The following is a 21,448-nucleotide window of genomic DNA, read 5'->3' as shown; positions in this document are numbered from 1 at the left end:
TTGTAATCCCAGCACTTTGTGGGACTGAGGAGGGAGGATGCCTTGAGCCCAGGAGTTCAAAACCATTCCAGGCAACATAACGAGACTCTGTCTCTATGAAAAGGAAGGAAGGGAGGGAGGTAGGGAGGGAGGGAGGAAGAAGAAAGAAGTTTTCCCTTGTGTGTGCTGCTTGTAGGCTAGTGGACTTGATTCTAATGAAGCCTTTGCATGTCTGCTGATCCGGAAATATTTGGCCTTTTCCCAAGGCTCTATGGCTTTGGGAAAATAATGATGAAATACCTATTTATTTTTTATTTTTAATTGTCCTATTTTATATGTTTGATTTTTGTAAACACCTCAGCCCTTTTTAAAAAGAAATAGTTGGAATATAAACATATATTCTCATTAATTAATAAATCAGCTGGATGACTAGTCCAAACTATTATTCCATTATCATTGTCACTGCCCTGTAACTTATTTTAGTTCTGTCTTAGTTATATTTACCTGTTGTTATTTTGCTAATTTGATAGTTTATTGTGAAAACAATTTTTAATATTTGTCTATTGACATTTTTTAAAATAGAAAAAAATTCTCCTAAACCACAATCAGAAATCTTTTCATTTGATTCATTAACAGTTACTAAAACACCACAACTGCGTTCTGGGTCCTAGGCCCTGTAGGGGGGCTCACACAACTTCACTAAACACCAGCCTTAGCAGAGGAAGATGACTATCAATATCTGGAATATCAAGAACTAGAAGAAACAAGATAATGTGGTCCTAGCAGACAGATAAATGGGATAGATTCAAGAATTCAGAAATAAAACCTTACACTTATGGTCATTTGACTTTTGTTAAGTCTGCAAAGATAATTCATTGGAGAAAGAAGAGTCTTTTCACCAAACAGTGCTGGAATAAGTGTATATCCATGTTCAAAAGAATGAAGTTGGACCTTTGCTTTATACCATATGCAAAAATTAACTTCAAGTGGACCACAAAACTCTCTAAGAGTTTTCATAGAGTTTTATAGTTTTAGCTCTCACATTTATGAAGAGAAGAAAACATACGAGCAAACCTTTCTGATTTGGAGTTAGGCAGTGGTTTCTTAAATAGACTACCAAAAGCAGAAGGGACAAAGGGAAAAATAGATAAATGGACTACATCAAAATTAAAAACTTTTGTTCTGCAGACAATACCATCAGAAAATTGATGACAACCCACAGAATGGAAGAAAATGTTTGCAAATCGTACATCTGATAAGGGACTTGTATCTAGAATATATAAAAACTTTTATAACTCAATAGTAAAAAGTCTAATAATTTAAAAATAGAGGAAAGATTTCAATGTGTAATGCCCCTCAAAATGTATGCAGTTAGTCCACAAACACATGGAAAGATTCTCAGCATCATTAGTCATTAGGAAAATGCAAATGAAATCCTCAATGAGATACCACGTATCCACTAAGATGGCTGTAATAAAAAAAGATGGACAATAACAAGTGTTGGTTAGGATATGTGGAAAGTAGAACTTTCTGGCATTGCTGGTGAGAGAGAATTTAATGATGCAGCAGCTTTGTCATTTCTTCAAAATGTTTAATGTTCCAAAAAATGTTAAAAGTGGAATTACCATATAACCCAGCAATTCCACTGGTAGGTATAAACCCAAGATAAGTGAAAACACATTCACATAAAAATTTTATGAATGTTCATGGCAGCATTATTCATAATAGCCAAAAAGCAGAAACAACCAAAATGTCCATCAACTAAAGAATGGATAATTAAAATTAATATATCCATACAATGGAATATTATTTGGCAATAAAAAGTAATGAAGTACTGATACATGCTGCAAGGTGAATGCCCCTTGAAAACATTATGCCAAGTAAAAGAAACAAGTCACAAAAGGACCACATATTGTATGATCTCATTGAGATGAAATATTTAGTATAGGCAAATTTATAGAAAGAAAGTGGATTAGTGGTTGCCTAGGGCTGGTGGAGGGATAGGAGTGGGGGAATGAGGAGTGATAGCTAAACAGGTATGAGGTTTTTTTCAGTCGGAACAAAAATGTTCAGTTAGATTGTGATGGTTGCACTATCCTGTGAATTTATAAAACACATTGAATTTTACACTTTAAATTGGTGAATTGCATGGTATGTGAATATCTCAATAAAGCTGCTTTTTTTTTTTTAAATAACTAGAATACAAAGAAAGCAGGGAAATTCTTGCTGAGGAGAAATACTAATGTGATTATTTGTCTTGTTAATGAATTTCATGTCCTCGTTCGGGCTAAATATTTGTGAATTTTTAAAAAAATCTACTTTCAGAAAGAGTTTCAGGTATCTTTAACAGAAGATCAATAGATTAAAACAAATTTAAAAGAATTAGGGCCAAATAGTCTAGGGAAGAGGAGAGATGGATACTATTTTACCAGAAAACTTAGGCTAAGTAGAGCTACCACAGTTCACTTAGCTTTTGCTTTCTGGCAGTACAGGCCAAGAAGAAAACATGGATTCCTTAACTAACATTATTAAATAAAAGGAAAAAATACAATTGAGAAAACCGATTTCCCAGCACCACACTGTAAGTCAAAACTTAATACCCTGTGACTTGATATCAGGTTCACAAAACTATGTCTAAAAGAAAAATTCTTCAATAATACATTTTTTAAAAAGATTTCAAGGCCAGGTACGGTGGCTTATACCTGTAATCCCAGCACTTTGGGAGTCCAAGGCAGATCACTTACAGCCAGGAGTTTGAGTCCATCCTGGGCAATATAACAAGACACTGTCTCTACAAAAACAAACAAACAAACAAACAGAAACCCCTATGGTGGCACATGCCTGTAGGCCCAGTCGCTGGGGAGGATCACTTGAGGCCAGGAGGTTGAGGCTGTAGTGAACTGTGATCGTGCCACTGTACTCCAGCCTGGGTGACAAAGACCCTGTTTCAAAAGGGGGAAAAAAAGGGTTCCAAAGTGTTCTTTATATGGAAACCATTTTGATTCTGGATATAGGTCTAGTGAGTCTAGTGAAGAAATGTTTGTTAAGCGATCTGGTTACTTGAACTGACGGAAAGCAGAAAGCTGTTGTTTAGTCTGGTATCTCCAACATTAAATAGAAGTTTCCTAACAAAACAATTTAAGACTGAATTTGAATGTAGTGCTAGAAGAGCAGAGCATTCCATTATGATGTTTGCAGTTAACTATTTTAGAATAGCTTTAGGTGTGTAGAAAAATTGCAGATACAGTACAGAGGTCCCAAATACCCCATGGTCAGTTTCCTCTATTCTTACTATCTTACAGTAATATGATACATTTGTCATAATTAATGGACCAATATTAGTACATCCTTATTAAAGTTCATACTTTACTCAAATTCCGTTAGTTTTTACCAAAATGTCCTTTTTCTGTGTCAGGATCTTGTCCAGGATACCACACGCCATTTAGTCACCATGTCTCCTTAGGTTTCTCTTAGCTGTGACAGTTTCTCAGTCTTTTCTTGTTTTTGATGACCTTAATGGTTTTGAGTAGTACTGGTCAGGTATTGTAGAATGCTCCTCAGTTGGAATTTGTCTTATGTCTTTGTCATGATTAGATTGGGGTTATAGGTTTTGAGTGGTAAGATAACCAAGGTAAAGCGCCATTTTCATCACATCATACCAAGGGCACATACTATCAACATGACTTATTACTGTTGATGCTAACCTTGATCACCTGGCTCAGGTAGTGTTTGTCAAGTTTTTCCACTAAAGTTCTTTCTTTCCCCCCCTTTCATAATGTACTGTCTGGAAGGAAGTCATTAGATGCACATGCTTTCGATAGCATTTTGTGCAATTGAAAAAAGTAACTTTGTTTGGTAAACTAAGGAGCCTGACATATTTACTTTTCCAGTGGAGAGCTTACCTATGTTTACACAGAGTTTGCTGGAATCTCTACAAGTAAGGCTAAAGCAAAGCTTTTCTCAAGAAAGAGCTTTAGTTTTGTTCACATGCTTGAACTCTTGCTTGAAACTGCTACAGTTCTGTACTATAAATTATGGAAGAGATTTCCTTGGCCTAGAATTTCTTGGAGATGATAGTTGTCTACCTTATAAAGAACCATGAGCTGTTAGTTTTCTATTACTATGTAGCAACCTGCCACAAATTTAGCAGCTTAAAGCAGCACACATTTAGTGTCTTACAGTTTCCATGGGTCTTGAGTCCTGGCATGGCTTAGCTGAGCCCTCTGCTCAGGGTCTCAGAAGGCTGTACAGTATTAAATGGACTGCATTGTCACCTGGAGGCTTAACTGGGAAAGAAGTTACTTACGAGATCGTTCAGGTAATTGGTAGAATTGCTTTATGAGTGAGGATCCCAGCTTTTTGTTGGCTGTTGGCTGGGGCTTCTAAAGAGACTGATCCTAGAGAGACTGCCCGCAGTTCTTTGATGCCACCCACAGTTCCTTTTCCTGAGGGCTTCTGTAACATGGCCATTTACTTCATTAAGCTCTCTAGCTCCACTTGGAAGAAAGGGAGGATATTACATAAAGGCATGAATAGGTCTGTCATTATGTGCGTGTGTGTGTGTGTGTGAGAGAGAGAGAGAGAACCATTGGGGGCCAGTCATCATGGGGTCTGTTTGTCACACAGAATATGACTTCTTTTATTTTTATTTTTAATTTTTTTTGAGGGTACATAGTAGGTGTATATATTTCATAATATGACTTCTGAAGAGAATATTTAATTTTGAGTAGGACTGCATCCAGTAAGTCTGTCTTGATGAAAATTAGTCACAGAGTACATCCCAAATGTTAGTTTAACCCAATAGAGCTGGTTGTAGTAAAAAGAATAAACTTTACTTTTAAAAATATTGGGTACAAGGTTAAATGAAGGTAGGTAGAGCTGTTCAATGCAGCATACCAGCTGGGGATGAAGAAAGAAGTTGGAGGATAGGTGAAATACGGGGATATGTTTTCCTTGTTTCAAAATTTTGCTAAAGTCTGATGCTGTCAGTCATCCATTCCTTTATTAGTCAATTATCTCTGTTTATATTTAACAACTCATTACCATAAAATCTACTTTTGAGAAGGAGCAAAACATAATGAAGTGAAGGGCTCAGGTTCTTGAGCTCGACTGTCTGGCTTCGAATCCTGCCTCTGCCATTCAGTACTGTATATCCAGGGCACATAACTTCATTGGTAGGTGTCTCAGAAACATCTGTAAAATGAGAATAATAGTACCTACTCCATAGGGTTGTTGTATGGGTTAAGAGTTAATGCCTGTAATTATTCTTTTTTTTTTTTTTTGAGACCGAGTCTCGCTCTGTTGCCCAGGCTGGAGTGCAGTGAGGCGATCTCAGCTAACTGCAGCCTCCGCCCCTCCAGGTTTAAGCAGTTCTCTGCTCAGCCTCTGGAGTAGCTGGGATTACAGGCGCGTGCCACCACGCCCAGGAAATTTTTCGTATTTTTAGTAGAGACGGGGTTTCACCATCTTGGCCAAGCTGGTCTTGAACTCCTGACCTCGTGATCCACCCGCCTCGGCCTCCCAAAGTGCTGGGATTACAGGCGTGAGCCACCACGCCTGGCCATTATTCCTCATTTTTTTCAAGTGCAGTAAAGATGTCATAGTTATGTTTAAAAAAAGAGAAAGACTCCTGTTTGAGGTATATTGAAGTAGTTACAGATGAAATGATATGGTGATTGGGATTTTGGAGAAACTTGGTAGAGGTATAGATAAAACAATTGACTATAAAGTAATAATTCTTGAAGCTGATTGATGCTTTAAATTATTTTATTGTCTACTTTTGTTAATATTTGAAAATTTTCATTACAAAAAGTAACAAAAAAATTTAGTGCCTTGGCACATATTAGGTGCTCAGTATATTTTACCTATTCTTACTATGCTTATGTTTAATATATTGGAATTAACTAGTCTAAAACAAAAAATATAAAACAAACTAAAATTGACTCTTTGAGTTTCTCATTTCTAAGTGAGAAATTTGATAATGGAAACATCGTCAAATTTGGCTGACATTGGGTTATGCAACATTTCTTAGACTCGGATTCTTGGTTTCTGTGTTCATGTCTTTCTGGTGTGGTTGTAATTTACAGTTTAATTAATTTGACCTACTTGTTGCCCATTTCACATTCCATTTAATTTAGTCTGCCATTGTTTGTTCTGTAAGTGGGATGGAAATTAATGTCAATATTATTATTTAGTGTTCTTAGTTTTAACAGTGGGAAACATTGACTTTACCAATAGTGAAAATATTAGCAAATGCCAAGGCTTTTCTGGGCAAACAGTGGTGTTATGCCTTAGTTTAATGTATTTAATTGAGGAAAGAAACATTTATTCACCAAGGTTATCTCAAATGTGGTAAATGCAGTTTTCTGCTTATTATCATATGGTCCTACATTATATAGCACTGTAAAACTAGAAGACTTAGGGCTGGGTGTGGTGACTCATGCCTGTAACCCCAGTGCTCTGGGAGCCTGAGGTGGGAGGATTGCTTGAGGCCAGGAGTTCCAGATCAGCTTGGGCAAAAGAGCAAGACCCTTCTCTTAAAAAAAATTAATTTAGCTGGGCATGGTAGTACATGCCTGTAGTCCTGACTACTCAGGAGGCTGAGGTGGAGGATCGCTTGAGGCCAGGAGTTTGAGGCTGCAGTGAGCTATTATCACATCATTGCACTCCAGCGTGGTCAACGGAGCAAGACTCTGTCTCTAAAAGAAATAACAAATACAGCCGGGCGTGGTGGCTCATGCCTGTTATCCTAGCACTTTGGGAGGCTGAGGCAGGAGGATTGCTTGAGCCCCGGAGTTTGAGAGCAGCCTGGACTATAGTGAGACCTCATCTTTACAAAAATAAGTAAATAATAAACAGATAAGAGAAAATAAAAGAAATAATAACTAAAACTAAATGGCTTGATTACTTTAACTAACCAAGATTGAGAGTTGTATGACTAGTAGTGATTCTGATTTATGTGAATGAACCCTTAGGACTTAAATGTCAATTAAAAAACTTAAAAAAGTCAAAACCCAAGTCTCCCAGAGTTCGAATTAGGAATTGGCACAGTGAGAACCTTATCTTGATAACTCTCTTTCTTTTTTATAGTCAGGGTGTCACTCTGTCACCCAGGCTAGGAGTGTAGTGGCTTGATCACAACTCACTGCAGCCTTGACCTCCGGAGCTCAAGCAGTTCTTCTGCCCCAGCCTCCCAAAATGCTGGGACCACAGGCACATGCTAACGTGCCCAACCAATTTGAAATTTTTTTTGTGGAGACAGGATTCCACTATGTTGCCTAGGCTGGTCTGAAGCTCCTGGGCTTAAGCGATCATCTCACCTTGGCCTCCCAAAGTGCTGGGATTGCAGGTGTGAGCCACTGTGCCCAGCTGATACCTCTGCTTTCAAGTCATGTAATAGATGAAAACATTGAGGATTAGAGGGGTAAAGTGATTTTCCCAAGGTCACAAACATATCTTAGAGATACAGCTGGAAATTGAACTCTCAATCTCAGCACCCACTCCATTCGTCTTTTTGCTGTCACAGTGATTTCCAAACTGTTCTGCAGAGCCCTAGGCTTCTAAAAAGTTTTGTCTATAACCAGGATGGATACTCTTTTTTCTGTCTTATGTATTAGGGTTTATGTGTGATTTTGTTCAGAAGGAAAAAGTTTCTACTGCTGTGTATGATCATTTTTATATCCTTCCTACACTCTGAGCTCCTTATTCTGTGCTGTTTTCTACCCAGAAAAGTACATTTGATTCATTGAAGGGATTTTTTTTTACTTAGTTTCAAAAAATGCCAACTTGATCTCTTAGTTTCAAAAAATGCCAACTTGATCTATCAAGAAACCTGTGACCCAGAGACCTCAGGAAAGTTGCACAAAGACTTTTAAATATGGAGGGATAATTAGTTTTATTATGACATTATTATCAATTAACATTTTACTTCCTTCTAGCTCTCTACATTTTCATTTTCTCATCTCATAAATCTCATTCCTTATGATTTTTTGGTGGGGATGTGTTACTTATGGTCTCTTATTTTCCTAGAACAATATTTATGCAAATATATCTTTTTTTTTTTTTTTTTTGAGACAGAGTCTTGCTCTGTCGCCCAGGCTGGAGTGCAGTGGCGCCATCTCGGCTCACTGCAAGCTCCGCCTCCTGGGTTCACGCCATTCTTCTGCCTCAGCCTCCCGAGTAGCTGGGACTACAGGCGCCTGCCACCATGCCCAGCTAATTTTTTGTATTTTTAGTAGAGACGAGGTTTCACCGTGTTAGCCAGGATGGTCTCAGTCTCCTGACCTTGTGATCCACCCGCCTCGGCCTCCCAAAGTGCTGGGATTACAGGCATGAGCCACCGCGTCGGCCGTCTGTCTATCTTAAATGAAACTATTTCTGATATCTGGAGATTCTTTTGGGTCTCATTGGCAATGAATTAGGGGTCATGTTAATTGGCTTAAAAGTACTATTGTCATAAGACATAAAAGAGGGGCTAATAGTATAATAGTTGGGTTTTACTTAAATTGTGGATGCTTTTAATGATTTTTAAAAACCCTCAATGTTATTAACTATACTCAATACTTTAATGAATTGATACACAGTTATGACAATTTCCTTTACATAAAATCCTTGGTTCTACCTTAGCATCTTTTTGAAATTCTACACTTGTACTCTAATGCAAATTTAGGACCATCAGAGAAGGTCAGTATTTAGGATGTCTGTAATCCTGCTACAGGAAAACACAAAGAATCTTGTTAAATGTTAACTCTGTTATATTAAGCATATACTTCATGTAGCTGTCTTTTGACATCTGTTGTGGCTATGTCTAACCCATATAATAATTTTATATTTCAGTGGAACCATTCTCAGTTTTTTCTATGGCAGTGTTGTTTATCAGTTGTCCACTTACCACCTTTAAAATAAATATCAGAAATTTGGCCAGGCACGGTGGCTCACGCCTGTCATCCCAGCCTTTTGGGAGGCCAAGGTGTGTGGATCACAAGGTTAGGAGTTTGAGACCAGCCTGGCCAGCATGGTGAAACCCCATCTCTACTAAAAATACAAAAAATTAGCCGGGCATGGTGGTGCACGCCTGTAGTCCCAGCTACTTGGGAGGCTGAGGCAGGAGAATTGCCCAAACCCAGGAGGTGGAGGTTGCAGTGAGCCGAGATGGTGCCACTGTACTCCAGCCTGGGAGACAGAGTGAGATTCCATCTCAAAAAACAAAACAAAAAAAACCCCAGAAATTTAAGAATTAATTAATGTTTACTATTAGACTTCCAGGGATTGATTTAAGTTACTTAAATTACACTATTAATCACATGAAATGCAAACATTCATTATGGAAATAACATTTGTTTGACTTGAAAATGTGATGATTACTAAATATAAGGAACTCATTGAAACTGGAATAAATGCACAAGCCATCACACAAAACATTCCATTTTGAAGGAATCCCAGAGGGGCATTATCTGTCAGCTCTGGTAGTGTGCACCTGTCCTTCGGAAAACGCCTTGGAAGGTAATTGGTGCCATGTTCCTGATGGGCACAGGGAGGCTGGCTTCTTACTCCAGGCTGCTCAGGGAAGATAGTCTGGTATCATAAACATCCAGACTAGAAATGCATGATTTCACAACGATGCACCTTTTGACAAACAATGAGCACACTACTGACATCCGAGGATGCATTACAAGTGAGACTTTCAGAAATAGGAGGATGAAATGCAGTCTGAAAATGGATATTGCTTCCTGTTTTTCCTTAGTCTTCATTGTCAAATAATTGGGAGATATCAAGAGATGAGGGTTTAGGATAGTTTTTCAACTGTTTTCTGTTTCCTTGGTTCACTCAGCTCCTGCTACTTCACGCAGACTGTGTTATTAGTCCTTGAGGGCATATTGATATAATTTAAAACAATTTAAAATATGAACTGTTGCTGATTTTGTTCAACAGGAACAGCACTACCATTGTAAGGTTAGCAAGATACCCAATATAATAAATCTCCATAGGGGAAGTTTAAGAAAATTATGTTACGGCAGTTGAGTTCAGCTCTCTTTTCAGCTGGAGCCTTAAGTCTTGGAGCGTTCTAGGTTCTACATCTAAATGTGCTTAACAGTACACAGGCTTCTTGACAAATGCTGTTCTTGGGAAGAGTACAATCCCTCTGTGAGTCTGTGTTATTTTTACCTGTGAGTTGGCATTCCAGGGAAGAGTAGCATGTGCTCATTAAGAAAATTCATCTTAAAATTTATTCAGCTTTTTGTCTCCTTACAACCTTGTATTTTAGGCGATATTGCCAAGTTATTTCCCGTCTTTCTGTCCTGGGACTAAAATTTCTTTTTTTCTTTTCTTTTTCTTTCTTTCTTTTTTTTTTTTGAGACAGAGTCTTGCTCTGTCACCAGGCTGGAGTGCAGTGGTGTGATCTTGACTCACTGCAACCTCCACCTTCCTGGTTCAAGCAATTCCCCTGCCTCAGCCTCCCAAGTAGCTGGGGCTACAGGCCCACGCCACCATGCTTGGCTAATTTTTTTTTTGTATTTTTAGTAGAGACGGGGTTTCACCATGTTGGCCAGACTGATCTCAAACTCCTGACCCCAGGCAGTCCGCCCACCTCGGCCTCCCAAAGTACAAAATTTCATTTTTTATAGTTTAATTTCCACCATAACTTTGACATTTTTCTTTGGAAATAACTAGTTTTTTAAAAATTTCAAAACATTTCTGTAAGTTATAGGTTGAACACCCCTAATTCAAAAACGAAAAATGCCCCCAAATCTTAAACTCTTTGAGTGCCAACATGACACCATGTGGAAAATTCTACGCATAAGCACTTAATACAAACTTTTTTTTTAATGCACAAGATTATTTAAAATATTGTGTAAAATTACCTTCAAGCTATGTGTATAAGGTGTATATGAAACATAACGTTTTGGATAAGGGATATTCAACCTGTATTGTTACTTATTATTTTTATTGTTTTATTTTTTGAAATGGGGTCTCCCTCTCGCCCAGGCTGGAGTGCAGTGGCGTGATCACAGCCCACTGTAGCCTTGAGCTCTTGGACTCAAATGATCTTCCCACCTCAGTCTCCTGAGTACTAGGACTACAGGCATATGCCATCATGGCTGGATAATTTTTAAAAAATTTTTTGTAGAGTTGGGGGTCTTGCTGTGTTGCCCAGGCCAGTCTCGAACTCCTGGGATTACAGCATGAGCCACCAGGCCGGCCTATTTTGTCATTATGCCACTTTCTTAGACAGTGTTCTTTGGTTGCCATTTTGAACTATTAGAACTGCCTTGTTAAACCATTTAGCTTTTGCCCTTTTCTTCCCCAGATCCCTAATACTTTTCTGCCCAATCCTTTCTCTCTATTCAGAGTGTTTCCTGTTTGTCCTACATTCTCTTTCTGTCCTTCTCCTTCTTTCCTGCTCTTCCCCTTTTTTTTTTGAGACGGAGTCTTGCTCTGTCACCCAGGCTGGAATGTAATGGTATCATCTCGGCTCACTGCAACCTCCACCTCCCAGGTTCAGGTGATTCTCCTGCCTTAGCCTCCCAAGTAGCTGGGACTACAGGCATACACCACTATGTTTGGATAATTTATATATATATATATATATATATATATATATATATATATTTATTTTAGCAGAGACGGGTTTTCACCATGTTAGAGAGGCTGGTCTTGAACTCCTGACTTCAAGTGATCTGCCCGCCTCAGCCTCCCAAAGTGCTAGGATTACAGGTGTGAGGCCTGCACCTGGCCTCTTCCCTCTCTTTTTTTTAGGGCTTTGAGGCATCCTTTTCAACAGCTCCTTAACCTTAAAATTAAGCCATCAATCCCATTCTGAGTATCTCCATCTTAAACTTCTGCAATTTGTTCAATCTGAAATAAACACCTGAAAATAGAAAATTGAATATCTATATTTTGTAAATAATCCTGACTGACCTTCATTTTTATTGTCAACTCTCTTTTCCTCCACTCCTTTTAAAAAAAAAAATTGTTGAATACATTTAAATGATAAACCTGTAGGACAAGAGTTGATTTAACTATAAAACATTGTTGGCACTTTGCGACAATAACAATCATGTCAGTATGCCTGAGAGTGTTGCTCATAATATTGGAGACACTCATAGGCTTCTGTTTTCTGAGAGGGTAAATGTCAACCAGATGGGAATTACTGGAACTGAGAAATCATTTTCTTTTTGTCTTTAAAAATTTCTCTTCTATATCTTGAATTTCAAGTAATCACAGAAAATTTCCTTTGCTTCAGATACCATTTACTAATTTTGCACAGTATACCATTTTCCAACTTATTTTCCCACTTTCAGTAAACTTTCTGTTCTCTATCCAGACATTGGAAATGCATGAACTATTTTACAGTCACCATTCAGTACAGCCTAGAGGGCAGAAAAATAAAAGTTCAACCACTCACCTAAAAAGCACTATACATTTTATTGTATTTTATTATTATTATTATTATTATTATTATTATTTTTGAGATGGAGTTTCGCTCTTGTTGCCCTGGCTGGAGTGCAGCGGCGCCATCTCGGCTCACTGCAACCTCCACCTCCTGGGTTCAAGCGATTCTCCCTGCCTCAGCCTCCCAAGTAGCTGGGATTACAGGTGCCCACCACCATGCCTGGCTAATTTTTGTATTTTTAGTAGAGGTGGGGTTTCACCATGTTGGCCAGGCTGGTCTCGAGCTCCTGACCTCAAGTGATCTGCCTACCTCGGCCTCCCAAAGTGCTGGGATTAGAGGCATGAGCCACCGTGCCTGGAGTGCTATACATTTTAAATTATAGTTGTTAACCACTTTCTGTGGAGTTTATTGAAAGCTGCCTGACCCTTATCTTTGCTGGCCATGTAGAGTCCTTGTGTCTCGAGTTGGCTAGCATCCTTGCATCCCAGCCATTCCTTAGGCTTGACAGCTGCATATTTTCCCAGAAACAGTTGTGACTGGTGTGTATAATGAATAGAATAACCTGTTCTTTCCAAATATACATCCCTGTTTTGCCCCTTAGTACTTGATTTGACTGATTGTTTCAAGCTGAAATATAGACTTCAATTAAAAAATTGGAAGCCAGGTGTGGTGGCTCTTGCCTGTAACCCCAGCACTTTAGGAGGCTGAGGTGGGAGGATCCGTTGAGACCAGCCTGGGCAACATAGTGAGACCCTGTTGCTACAGAAAATTAAAAAATATATATTATCCAGGTGTGGTGGTGTGTCCCTGTAGTCCCAGCTACTCAGAAGGCTGAGGTGAGAGAATGGCTTCAGCCCGGAAGGTTGAGGCTGCAGCGAGCTATGGTCGTGTCACTGCACTCCAGCCTGGGTAACAGTGCAGACGTTAGGATCTTCCCAAGAATGTGGCCAGCCTACATCCTGACCTTGGTCACATGGCACATTATTAATCATGGCCATTTAATGTGTAACAGGTTGCATTCAAGAGTCTAGCTTGTGTTGGTTTGGGGTTCTTTTAAATTTGTTTTCTGTTGACAATTCTATTTTCTAGTAAATTTTAAATAAAAATGTTTTTTCATTAAGGCTGATTCCAAAGGTACTTAAGTTCCTTTCTAGCCAGCCATTCTTAGCTGGGTCCTGTGAAAGCATTATGCCCTATAGAAAAGAAAATTGAGTGACTATTTTCTCAGTTCTCCCAAACATGGTACTATTCTAGATACATTGAAGAGAAGTCAATTCATTACATACAGTGATGCTTTAAGGGCAGTTGTTCTCAGAGTTTGATTCAGGGATGTCATAGACTCCAATACTGTTTCAGTGGGTCCCCTAGGTCAAAACTATTTTTAAAGAAATGCCACAACATTATTTTCACTTTTCATTCATACTCTCTCACAATTATAAAATAGAGATTTCCAGAGACTATGCTATGTATGATGCTGCAATTGCTCTGATGACCAAGGGGATGTGTGGTTGTATACACGTGTCTTTTAAATGTTTGTCTTAATTTCTGATTTTTAATTTGATTTCTAAGCAAATATTGAAAGATATTACTCACATAATCAAAACTTCTTTGAAGTTTCTCCTAACTTTTAAGAGAAGGAGTCCTGAGACCAAACAGTTTGGGAACTGCTGTCTTAAGGCTGTAAGACTTAATTCTCTGAGAGAACCCCTCCTGGGAATGGCTGCACACAAGGGCAGTACAGTAAACCAGTCAGTTGCTCAACAGACATTTAAAAAATTGAATTAAATTGAGCTCCTAGAATATAACTTTTGAGACCTTATTTGAGATTTTCTCCCCAGGCAATGTTTGAGCATTGAGAGCCTTGTAACTTGGGCCAGGTTTCTGTGAGATAGACAGTTGGCAATTCTCAATATCAAGTCAATGATTTCAGAAGTCATTTTCAAGGAATACGTCCTTTACCTGGTAGATTAATTATGTAGCCTGTTGGCATTATGTAGATCAGTGCCGTCCAAGAGAAAGAGGGCACATATATTATTTACAATTTTTAAATAATCATATGAAAAAAGTAAAAAGTGGTGAAATTAGTTTTAATATCTTTTGTTTAGCCTAATATATCTAAAATATTATAATTTCCACATGTAATCAATATAAAAATGTATCAGGGAGATAGTTTAATTCTTTTTTATATTACTATCTTTGAAATCTGGTATATATTTTACATTTATAGCGCATCAGTCTGGATAGTTACACGTGGCTGGTGCCTACTGTATTACACTGTACAGATCTAGATCATAAAATAGTTGTAGAGCTGAGCCGAGAATGTTCTAGAGTAGATAAGCTTTGTCATAAAAATAGAGAATAAAAATTTTGCTACAGAAGTTAGTATAAAAACATAACCCCATTGAAAAAAGCTTACAATGGCAAAATGTTTGATATCTGCCTAAATTTTAAAGACATTTCTAAAAGAAATAGAGCTCTTTCCTTAAAACAAATTTTTTTAAAAAATAAGCTTTTCTTCAAACTGTAATGTTTTCTCTTTCCTTCTAAAAAGCAAGCAGTCTGCTCACTATATTCTTTGAAATTACTGTATGTTCATCTGCATACCAGTGTAAGGAGATCCTCTTTCTCGTCTTGGAAGAATTTGAGCCCTTGTGATCTTTGCATTTCCCTCCTACGTAGTTCTTTCTTGAACTGTCCATTTGTCCTGGCATATCCCTGAATCTGTACTATCTGCTATAGGGCATTTATTTCTGATGGGGAAGGGTGGTTTGTTTTGATCTTAATGCTGAACTGTCCCTTAGTTCATTGTCTTTTACTCTGTTGCCTTATCTTGCTTGCAAATATGGTGTCAGAATATGCAAGTGAATTTATTGCCTGTTGTGAAGAAACCACTATTTTTTTCAGCTTCATTCACTATGAACATTATTGTGCTTACAAAAGTGAGTTGAGTTAAAAAGAACTGTGTTTTTTAGAAGTGAGAATTAAAAGGGAGAAATAGTAATTTTTCCTCTCATAGAATGAATAATAAAGAGCTATGACTTTAAATTTGGCATGATCTAAATTTAATTTTTTTCCTACCACATGCCAATTGAAACAGAAGAATTTGTTGAATGGGAATGTCTTGAGTAGGGAAATTAAGGACTCTCACAATCTGTATCTCTTTAGTAGCATACTTGATACAGTGTCATGTTTAATTAATATTAGAATGTCAGTTTACAAAATCATGCTCTTTGGAAGATAAAAGAATTCTGTGTAGAACAGGCAAACTTAGGAAATATATGGTCTCTTGGTAACATGTTGGAAGTTTTCTGCTTTGTTATAATTTTCATATGTAAGTACAATTAGGAGATTTATAGATTTTCAACCCCAATATAATAACATTCTTTGAGAGTTTATCTTTTCTTTACCTACTGATTTACCTTTGTTGTGGACACATTCAGTTTTTCAAGCAACTGGTGTGTACTTTACACCAAAACCTTTATTATATAGTCTTCAGTAATCTGTAGCTGTGAAACTCATACTCATTTATCTGTTTAGATATTCTCAAAACAATCACACCTGTGTGCCAGCCACCTGCTGTCTGACTTGGCAGTTTCTCTGTTCCAACTTTATTTTTCTGCTTTTTAGAAAACTCCCACTTTCCAGTTTGCAGCTAAGGTAGGAGCTGAGTTCCTTTCCCTGTTAAGTGGTCTTATCAGGCAGTTATGCCATTGCCAAGCAACAGTAAGTTCTCTCCTCTCAGGTGTTAGATAGTAGGTAGGGTTGGCAAGGGGAGCCTGACCTGCTGTAAAGAAGTAGACCAGTGTCTCTCTGCCACAGCCCTCAGGGTCAGGTCTTGCTGTGGGTTCCATCCTATGGCTCACTGTGACTTTCCTGAATGGAATGCGTTTATTTTTTTTCCAGCTCTGTTCTTTCCATGTTCTTCCCACATCAGCTGGCGGCAGCCAGTTGGTTCTGAATGCTGCCCACAAATTGTTAGCTATTTTGCTTCTTGGTCCCTCAATTTGTCCCTTGAATAAGGAATTGATGTGTTTCAGATCCAGGATTATGTTGCTTAGTGAAGCAAATCTAATCCTTGCCAAGGAATGCCTAAAGTTGAAGGCTTGATTCCAGAAGAAAATAAAATAACAACAGCACTACCTGTAATTAACATATATTGCCTGTTTACTGTGCCAGGCATTATATTAATCAGGTTGCATGTATTAGCCTTGTTAATCCCCAAAATCACTTTAAAGTAGGTTCCATTGTTGCCCACATTTTACAGATAGGGAGCCATTGGAAAATTAAGTAACCTGTTCTAGGTTATATATTAAGGGATAGTTCCAAGATTTTGAATCTAAGTAGCTTGTCTTCAGAGTCCTTGCTTTCAGTACTATATTCAACTGCTAAATAAAGCTTCACTTTGGTTTTTTTGTTTTGTTTTGTTTTTTTGTTTTGGAGAAAGTGTCTCATTCTGTTGCACAGATTGCAATGCAGTGGTGTGATCACGGCTCACTTCACCCTTGCTAGGCTCAAGCGATCGCCTAGGCTCATGCAATCCTTCTGTCTCAGCTTCCTGAGTAACTGGGACTACAGGCACACACTACCACACCTGGCTAATTTTTTTATTTTTTGTAGAGATGAGGTCTCACTTTGTTGCCCAGGCTGGTCTTGAACTCCTCGCCTCAAGCCATCCGCCTGCCTTTAACTCTCAAAGTGCTGGAATTACAGGCGTGAACCACCGTGCCTGGCCCAAAGCTTCACTTTTCAATGTCTTCTGGAATCTGAACTCTCACTGAAGAGTAGACAGGAGTTTGATGTTTTAATCTATTAAAACTTCTTTGTACGTGCCTTCTAAGAACAGATTATATTCAATGCAATTTTTCCTGAAAAGATGAAGTACATTTCTTTGTAAAATTCATGTATGTATTTATTTATTTATTATAGTACATATTTATGGGGTACATTTGATATTTTGCTGCATGGATACAACATGTAATGATCAAATCAGGGTAATTAGGATATCCATTACCCCAAACATTTATCATGTCTTTCTGTTGGTGACATTTCAAATCTCCTTCAGCCATTTTGAAATATGTAATAAATTATTGTTAATTATAGCCAACAAAAGGCATTATTGCTAGTACAGATATTTCTTGACTTATGATGGGTTACGTCCCAATAAACCCATTATAAGTTGAAAATATGGTAAGTCAGAAATGCATTTAATTCACTCTATTGTTATTTACCCACGTGACTGTGTGGCTGACTGGGAGCCACACAATCTCTGTTTACCATTATGAAGATCCTATTGCTTCAGAATGCGAATGAAATTTAGAGTGAGTGCCTTGTGAATCAGGGAGGCCCCACTATATGACTCCCTGTGATCTCTTGGAGGTGAAAGAATGCACAAATTTCATAAGTTAACCTGAAGGCCACCCGCTTTTCCCCAGTTACGTTGTACATGCCATCAATTAGTAGGGGGTGGGCAGAGGTGGAAGATTTCAGGCACAGGCCTTAGACAGTTGATGCCCTCTGTTATTAAGGTAAATAAATCCTAGCAGTTCTTCCCACCTTTTGCACATCATGGTATGCACAGAAAGTTGAGATTGGAGGTGATCCATTATTGCTTGTAACCCATTTCTAACACACTTGTTTGGAAGTTCTTTTTTTTTTTCTTTTGAGACAGGGTCTCATTCTGTTGCTGGCACGATCATAGCTCACTGCAACTTCAGCTCCTGGGATCAAACTGTCCTTCCACCTCAGCCTCCTGAGTAGCTAGGACTACAGATGCTAGACCAGTTGTGGAGTTAAGGTCTTGTATGTGATCTGGTGCAGTAATGAGGAGAAGTAGAAATGCAGGTGGTCAAGGGTTATATTATCCAAGACTTCTTACAGGAAACCAAGCAGCTGGTGAGATCCTCATTAAATTCTCTACCTTCTTCTCTGCCTATCCCAGTTCTCTCTGTAGTGAAATTCTGCTTTCTTTGTCAAGTCTTTCCCAGACTTTTTCTACCTCTTCTCCTGTAGGTGAAGGTCATTCACCATCCTCTGTCTGTTGTTATACCTGGTACATAGCTCCATTGATTGTACTTCCAATGCTGCATTGTTTTCAGTTCCACACATCTTTTTTCCTTTTTAGACTGTGATCTCCTTGAAGTAGGCTGTGTCTGATTAATCCTTGTAGCTCCAGCCACACCCAGCTCCTTTCATCACACTCCCTCGTTAGGCATGGCTTGAATGCTCTTTGAGTACAGCTGAAATTTATCTCCCTCTGCCTTTCTCCCGTGGGTCCTCATTTTAACACCTGAAACAGCTTCAGATAAAGTTACTTTTATGCCAGCCATTTATACATCTGAATAATCTGCCATGTATGGCTCCAAACAGTCTTTATTTCTCTGAGCTAAACATTTTTACTTTTGTAATTTTGTTTTCCTGTTTTTTTCCTCAGTAAGTACTGTATATGTTCCCTTTACCTCTCTGGTGCATAGAATCTTAGAATGTTAAGATTTGGAGAGGACTAGAGTTTGACTAGTCTAGGTTCTTCATCTAACCAGTATTGCTTCCATACTGATTACATAATTGAAACTGAGATATAGACATATTTTGGAGCAACACAAATATTTTAAGTATTTCACTGAGGAAGTTTAGATTTAGTAAATTTTTAAAAGTCCTTCGTCATTCATTCTTCATTAAAATGTATTTGCTGATGAGTATCTTATTAAAAGGGGGCACATTGGAAAGATATATTTTATGATGCAGTGCATGTATGCTAAAGAAAGATCTTCAGATTCTTATAACATTCTTATTAAGAATTTGATTCTAAAGCCAAGCTACCTAGGGTTCAATCCTGCACCTGCCACATACTAGGTGTAAATTACTTAATCTTGGGTTAATTACTTAATCTCTGTGTGCCTCAGTTTCTGTATTTCTAAAACAAGGTTAATGATAATGTGGGTGTTAGGAGGTTTAAATGAGTTAGTACTTCCAAACCACTAAGAGTTATGCCTGGCCCATAGTAAACATTTTGTATATGGTAGCTGCTGCTACTGCTGCTGCCACCACCATCACTGCTACTATTATTATTATTATTGAGTTCTACAAGCATCTGGTGAGATGTGTAAAGCCCCTGTGAAAGTTCTCATAGAACCTTAGTAAGGCACCACGTATTTATGATACAAGCTTCTTGCCTTTTTAAAATTTTTAAATTTTATTTAAAGCTTCTTGTCTTAATGAGAGGCCCTATATACCACTCTGCACTGAAACATGATTTGACCCAGACCGTAACGACATCTATGGAGTAATAAAGTATTTTTTCATAGGATTTTACCGTATAAGCAATTGAAGAAATGGCAGAAGACCCATTAGCTTCTGGAGTCTGTTCCTTTGAGACCAACTTGCTAGGAATCCATTTCCTATCTTTTTAAAAAGAGTAAATTAATTTTCCTCATTGACATTCTGTAAACAGAATACTGGCAGCTTATATTTTATGGAACGTAATGTTTTAAAGTGAACCTAATTTTTCTTAGTAAACTGCTTTTAATAATGCATCAGAGTAATTTTTTTCCTTCTGTTGTCAGGTTGCTATCAAGATCATAGATAAGACCCAGTTGGATGAAGAAAACTTGAAGAAGATTTTCCGGGAAGTTCAAATTATGAAGATGCTTTGCCACCCCCATATCATCAGGCTCTACCAGGTAGGATCATTAGTGTACAGCAGATAGCTGCAAAGAACCCAGAATATTGTATGTATGGCTCCCTTTGAAGAAATGTGGGTGGGTGAACATCTGTGACTTTTTTTGTTTCTATGTTAATCCTGCTATCTTTCCTACCCTTCTGTTTACGTGCTCAGCACTTAGTATCGGCAAGTTTCCCCTGGCCATTTACTAGTACGTTTTCCTTACCCAGGTAGATCTTTTTAATTTGTTCTTTAAACTTTGATGCCATTCTTAGCAAGAACTACACAAAATGTTAATTCAGAAGATGATGAGAATTTATTTTATTTAGTTCAGAGTTCTAAAACAGGATGGGAAACCCAAAAAGAAGAGAATTTAGAGAGGTGAAAAGTTAGAGATGAATATAACATTTTTTAATAGCATTATTTGAATACTAGTTTCTGTGATCAGGTTATAAATTGTTATGGCAAAGGATTGCTTCTTGGATCAATCAAAACCTACCTCTTTTCTATTCTAATAGGATGGTAGACTTAGTTTTCCAAGGTAGTAATTACTTTGATAATCAAGAGACCAGATCAAGTGACCAGATCTCTCCAATAGGAGAGATTTCTGTTTTAGTTTTTTTTTTTTGGTCTTCCCAAGAAACATGCATATTTCATGCCATCATCAAAATGATTCCCTAGCATAACTACAAAAGCAGTAAATCTGATGGCTGGAATTTCAAGCGGGATAGGAGAGGACCTTGCCTTAGCAGGCTGGTGAAAGAGATATTTTGGGAGAGAGGTGGGGCTTCGGGATGCTTCTCAAATTGCAATGTGTTGGCAGCCGAGAACTTTGCCTCTGCATAGGCCCAACTCTACTTGCTGCTTTCTGCCAGAACAGCCATCTCTTAGTTCTGAAGGACGTGGCCACCCACTTGGTTATTTTGCTGCTGTTAGTCTGCAGTAAATGGTTACTGGCCCAGACATAGGACCATGTGTATGAGTGGAGAAAGTACACCCAAGGCTCTGTGGGCAAGCTTTCGTAGCCTCTTAGTTTTATGGAAAAGAAAACATGTTGCGATGTTAACATGTGTGGTTGAAACTACAGCGTTAGAGCTCTTCCCTGGCATCAGCTGCTCACATAATGAAATTAGGTCAACAGGAGCAGACCTGTTGAAATTTATCAGCCTAAATTATGTTGAACAACGCCTACCTTCTGCCCCACAAGCAAACTTACGAAAGCTTCCTGGTGCTGCCTGAAGACCTGTATCTGTGAGCTCACAGGTGTCTAACCTCAGCTTCCTTCCTATCCTGATGGGCTGAATAAATTTCTTGACCTTACCTTTTAAAATAAATCATCTTTAAATAATTGTGGGGCTTAGGCTGACCTTTCTCAAGAGGTTGACTTATAGCTATTACCCTTGTAACTGAATTCTGCA

General features: G+C 38.2%; 1 protein-coding gene across 10 annotated transcripts in view; it reads left to right on the top strand.

Moving 5' to 3' along the window:
• Positions 1-21,448, top strand: part of SIK3 (SIK family kinase 3) — a 251,912-nt gene that overhangs the window by 118,335 nt on the left and 112,129 nt on the right. For all 10 annotated transcript variants that reach the window (XM_063608271.1, XM_034933783.3, XM_034933781.3 and 7 more), the window contains exon 2: positions 19,933-20,049. In XM_063608271.1, coding sequence (XP_063464341.1) covers positions 19,933-20,049 — 117 coding nt within the window. The remainder of the gene's footprint in view (positions 1-19,932; positions 20,050-21,448) is intronic.

This window comes from Pan paniscus, chromosome 9 (assembly GCF_029289425.2).
Source record: "Pan paniscus chromosome 9, NHGRI_mPanPan1-v2.0_pri, whole genome shotgun sequence".
Lineage (NCBI taxonomy): Eukaryota > Metazoa > Chordata > Mammalia > Primates > Hominidae > Pan > Pan paniscus.
This window is presented reverse-complemented; position numbering and strand designations above follow the sequence as displayed.